We start from the raw sequence: 4,770 nt of genomic DNA on the forward strand, positions 1-4,770 counted from the left end.
TAGCAAAGCAGCAGGCAGATGCTATGATGGTAAGTATAAGTTGCCTTATCTTAATTTTTGCCTTATATTTCGTCTTTTTACTTTAGATGCAGGCTGAAGCCGCCAAAGTGCAAGCTGAGTCAGCAAAACAGCAGGTTGAAGCCATGCTTCTACAAGCCCAGGCCTTTGTGCGCGTAGCAAACGCCTTGGAAGATTTAACAAGTTCTGTTAAGCTGCTGGTTAATAATACTGTTCTCGAATTTTGAACTTTTTTTGAGCCAAGGTTTTAATAGTTACTTCATTGAGACATTCTAAATTCAATGGATTCTCCCGTTCTATCAGATTGGCTCCAGCTTTCGAGATAACGGCACTTGAAAATTTGCTTAAATTTCAACTTTTTTTATAAATAACTCCCTGAGTTTTAAAGTTATTTTACTAAAACTTTGCTCATGACTGTTTTTTAATATTAAATTCACTATAAAAAATAGTCACGTGCAAAATTTTTTTTAAATAACAAACACTAAGTGTTAATTAGAAACAATTGAAGCAAATTTTCAAGTACAGTTATCTCGAAAACTGGAGCCAATCTGATAGAACGGGAGAATCCATTGAATTTAGAATGCCGCAATTAAGCAAGATCAACTATCAAAACCTTTGCCTAAGTGGTGTAATAAATAAAATGTAATAATAAAAAGCACATATGTATGTTTGTATGTATGTGATAAATATTTATTAGTTGATTTTTTTTAAGTAAATTTAGCAGCTATAAGGCGCTCTTGCATTCTCTTGGCGAGAGCTGATGGGTGAATGGATTCTTCCCAATCTTCTTCCAAAACTGCTTCCACAATTCGATCTTCACTTTGTATATCGCTGTTGTTTTCAACTGTGTTGAGTCGCATATTATGCAGAGCTGCGCAGGAGTTTACAATCCTGCCAGCGAAGCCTGGCTCGTACATAAGTACTCGCTGCTTCGAAAGGCATCGCCATGTTCCCTTCAAAACTCCAAATAGTCGTTCGACACAGTTCCTTGCTTTACATAAAGCCTCATTGTATCGAAATTGCGGTGTACCTTCTCTCTGGTTTGATAGAGGTGTCATCAGCCATGGCTCTAATGGGTAACCCGAGTCTCCTGTAAGATATTATAAATCAAAATAAATTTCGTAAATTTTCTAAAGAACAATACCTATTAAAAATGTGCTATGGTCTCCCCGATCATACGCTCGCTTCATTGCTCTCCGAACAGCGGATGCATTCCATATATATGCATCATGACGTGCACCGGGAAATCTCGCATTTACACTCAAAATTTTGAGGTTCGGATCACACACCTGTAAAAAAAACAACCACTGTCTTAAAAAGCTGGGATCCAATAAGCGAAAAAACGAGCATACAGAAATACAAATATTTATTTAGATACGTATGTATGTATTTCTTACCATTTGAACGTTTATCGAGTGATAGCCGTGATGGTTAATGTATGCCTCCTCATGATCTTTTGGCCCGATAACTGCTATGTGCGTGCAATCAATTGCACCAATAGCGCCATCAAAAGGCTCACGCGCTGCTGAAAAAATACTTCGGGCAACCTGTCGTTCAACTACCGTCATCGGGTAACGTACGTTTTCCATAAACATAGTTTCATTTATGGCATCAGTTACCCTATGAATTGAACGACTAATGGAAGACTGACTCATTGAGAGTCCCCATTGCTCTCCCACTGGCCGTTGGTAGCAGCCGGTCGCATAAAAACGAAGCGCTGCAAGCACCTGAAAATCGACGAATTCCCTTTTTAAATTGATGGCCTTTGTTTGATGATCAAGAAGTTTGAGATCTCTTACCTGTTTTTCAGCCGATAATGCTGATACATATTTTCTTTCAAGACGACTGCCAATTTTGTCTATGATTTCATAAACAAGATTGGGGGTCAGCCGGTATAACCTTTTAAATTGGCCCTCGTCCAAATCAAAGGGGCTGTCCACTTCTCTTAGTAGAGCGCGTTCTGCTGCAAAACTCCTTGCTCCTTGTCGTTGTTGGGCCATTTCCGCATCGTATCCAAGAAACTGGAACGCCATTGTCGTTTTCTAAAAAGTTGTATTTTTTATAAACGAATTTATAAGTTTTTATTATAATAGTTTGCTTACCGATGAATTTTGCCTAATTTTTCTCAATAAAAACTTAAACCAATTTTATCGTTAGGCTTTTCAACGGCAAAATATTCGTAGCTAGGCTATCAACAAATTTCGTTAGGCAACTGTCAAACCTACCGACAATATTCGCTAAAAGTGTGTTTGGGAATAGCACTTAACGAAACTTGTCGGAACCGTTAGCTAACGATACGAAATTTGTCGTTAAGAAAAATGGGAATCGCACTACTGGTATTTGTGGACTTCATTTTCAACTCTGTCGCTGTTATTTAATAATGTGGTCTCTTCCAAAAAGTCGGACAGAAGTTCTGAATTTGAAAGCGATATTCCATGTGTAGAGATTATGTTGTCGCCTTCGGCTGAGTTGTTTAAAAATTTTCCCATTATTATTTTTAGTTCACTTTTTATCATAATTTTTTCTTCTTCAGAGAATTGTTTTAATTTGTTTGTTGGTGGAAAAAGGAAAAATGCTATTTTATGCAAAATGTTAATATTTTTTTCAACAATCGCACTTAAGTAGTAGCTCAATTTTTCTTTAAAACGTTTAATGATATCAGTGTCCTCGTTATTAATACTACACATTTTTTTTAAACGATGAACATATATTAGTACCCAGTGCATTGTTGCATAGTTTTCACCCTCTAATTTTTTAGAGGTTTCTTCAAATGCACTCAAAATCTTTACAATGGCCTTCAAGTAACTCAAATTAAGATTGTGGATTCTGTGCATTTCGTTATTTTGCTGAAGAATTGATGTTATATCACCCCAATTCTTTTCAATTGAACTCATAAGATAAAATATGGTGTTCCAACGAGTTGGGGAAAAACTTTTTAATGTAGAATGCAGCTTCGAATTAATTCCTGATTTCTTAAAATATTTAACGAGCTTAGTACATATTTTGCTGAGTTCAAAGACTTCTGGCGTTTCTTTCGTTGATTTTTCCACTGTATTATTTAACAAATGGTTTATGCAAAAAATATGGTTGCTTGAACAAAACGCTGACACCATATTGGTGCCTCTGTCAGTTACGATAATAACTTTGTCATTAAGTTCGCAACTGAAGTCTTGCATAATTTTCAATACTTTCATTTTAATGTTGATACCTGTAAAAAAATTTTAAACATACGTATTAAACTCATATATTTTTACTTGTATTTGTGTATTTATATTTATATTTTTATTTGTATTTGTGTATTTATATTTACTTTTATATTTATATTTATATTTATATTTATATTTATATTTATATTTATATTTATATTTATATTTACATTTATATTTATATTTATATTTATATTTATATTTATATTTATATTTATATTTATATTTTTATTTATTTTTATATTTATATTTACACCTATGCTAAGATATATTTAAATATTTTCCAGTACTTTTGTCACCTTCCATTGATTTAAGCCCAAGAAGTCTGCTTTTTAATACACCATCCCGAACAAAGTGAACAGTCACGGCTAAATAATTTTTTTTCAGATAGGTATCTGTCCATAAATCCGTGGTTAACCCTAACCCGTTGTTGTTAACCTCACTAAGTTCCCTTTTTACCTGACTAAAATGTTTATCATAAAGTTTTTTTACATTTCGGGACAGTGTTGTTGGGTGAGGCAACAAATGCTCCAAATTGACGTGTTCACCATATTTTGCACCAACTGCGATCAAAAATGATGCGAATTTATGCAGTCCCGAATCAGATATAATTTTAAAAGATCTGCAGTTCTCAATTGCCCACTGTGTTACAACGCGTACACATTTTTTTTTGGACTCGTTATCTACTTGTATTTCTACATGTCTATCTCTATCTGAACTAGAAATGAGATAGCATTTGTGCTTCAACCAATTTGACGTGCTTTTGTCGTTGAGTTTTAGAACGCTGTTACACCTTTTGCATGCCACTATATTGTCGATTTCTTGTCCGTCTTCATTTTGAATTCCTGCGTAAAACTCCCACACCCTGCTTCTACCTTGCCTTTGTACCAATTTATATTCTCCGTTTGAAATTTTTGTTTTAATTTGCGCATTGGTGGGATTTTGGATGGTAGGCGTTTCAGTTTCCATTGCTGATGCTAAATCTAATGGTGTTAGCTTAATAACACAGGTTTAGAAAAAAAGTGTATGCATATTAAACCAAACCTATATATCCCTATGTTATTTGACACGCTGAATGCGAATCCGAAACCCGTCAGCCTCCACCACGTCAATTTGTGGTCAGTTGAAGGCCAAGTAGGGAAAAATTCATTGAATAAACCTGGAAGTTCAATAAATTCGTATAGATAACCTTGAGGAATCAAGGGACCCCCATATTCGAATTCAGCGACAACTAAAACAAAAAAAAAACATTATTTTAATTGAATAAATTTTTTGTCCTATTTGACCCTCAACTGACCTCGAACCTGACACTATGGAGGTTAACGAACCTCTGATTCGGGTTCTAAAACCCACATATATGAATTTTCAGGTTTATTCAATGCATTTTTCCCTGCTTGACGTTCAACTGACCACGAACCTGACGTGATAGAGGCTAACGGACCTCGGATTCGCATTCAGCCTGTCGAATAACATAGGGTTTGGTTTAATATGCATACACTTTTTTTGTAAACCTGTGTCATTTTTATCAATATTCGTTTATAATTAA

General features: G+C 34.8%; 1 protein-coding gene across 2 annotated transcripts; it reads right to left on the minus strand.

Moving 5' to 3' along the window:
• Positions 1-548: 548 nt before the first annotated feature.
• Positions 549-2,348, minus strand: LOC118738542 (putative nuclease HARBI1). 2 transcript variants are annotated; one of them, XM_036469484.1, is made up of 4 exons: positions 1,818-2,348; positions 1,416-1,745; positions 1,163-1,307; positions 549-1,108 (listed from the first exon to the last, which is right to left on the minus strand). In XM_036469484.1, the coding sequence occupies exons 1-4, from the start codon at positions 2,049-2,051 to the stop codon at positions 726-728; spliced, it is 1,092 nt and encodes a 363-aa protein (XP_036325377.1). In that variant the 5' UTR covers positions 2,052-2,348; the 3' UTR covers positions 549-725. The 2 variants fall into 2 exon arrangements, with proteins under 2 accessions (XP_036325377.1, XP_036325376.1); XM_036469483.1 differs by having other exon boundaries at positions 1,416-2,348.
• Positions 2,349-4,770: the final 2,422 nt, after the last annotated feature.

This window comes from Rhagoletis pomonella, unplaced genomic scaffold (genome assembly GCF_013731165.1).
Source record: "Rhagoletis pomonella isolate Grant_MI unplaced genomic scaffold, Rhpom_1.0 Rhpom_scaffold_00004, whole genome shotgun sequence".
Classification (NCBI taxonomy): domain Eukaryota; kingdom Metazoa; phylum Arthropoda; class Insecta; order Diptera; family Tephritidae; genus Rhagoletis; species Rhagoletis pomonella.

What these genes read in the sequence shown, in the direction of transcription:
- LOC118738542 (XM_036469483.1), bottom strand. Translation starts at nt 2,051, where the DNA reads ATGGCGTTCCAGTTTCTTGGATACGATGCGGAAATGGCCCAACAACGA. An exon ending in ACTCGATAAACGTTCAAATG is followed by an intron (nt 1,308 to 1,415) that starts GTAAGAAATACA and finishes TTTTTTTTACAG; the next exon opens with GTGTGTGATCCGAACCTCAA. An exon ending in CCATAGCACATTTTTAATAG is followed by an intron (nt 1,109 to 1,162) that starts GTATTGTTCTTT and finishes AATATCTTACAG; the next exon opens with GAGACTCGGGTTACCCATTA.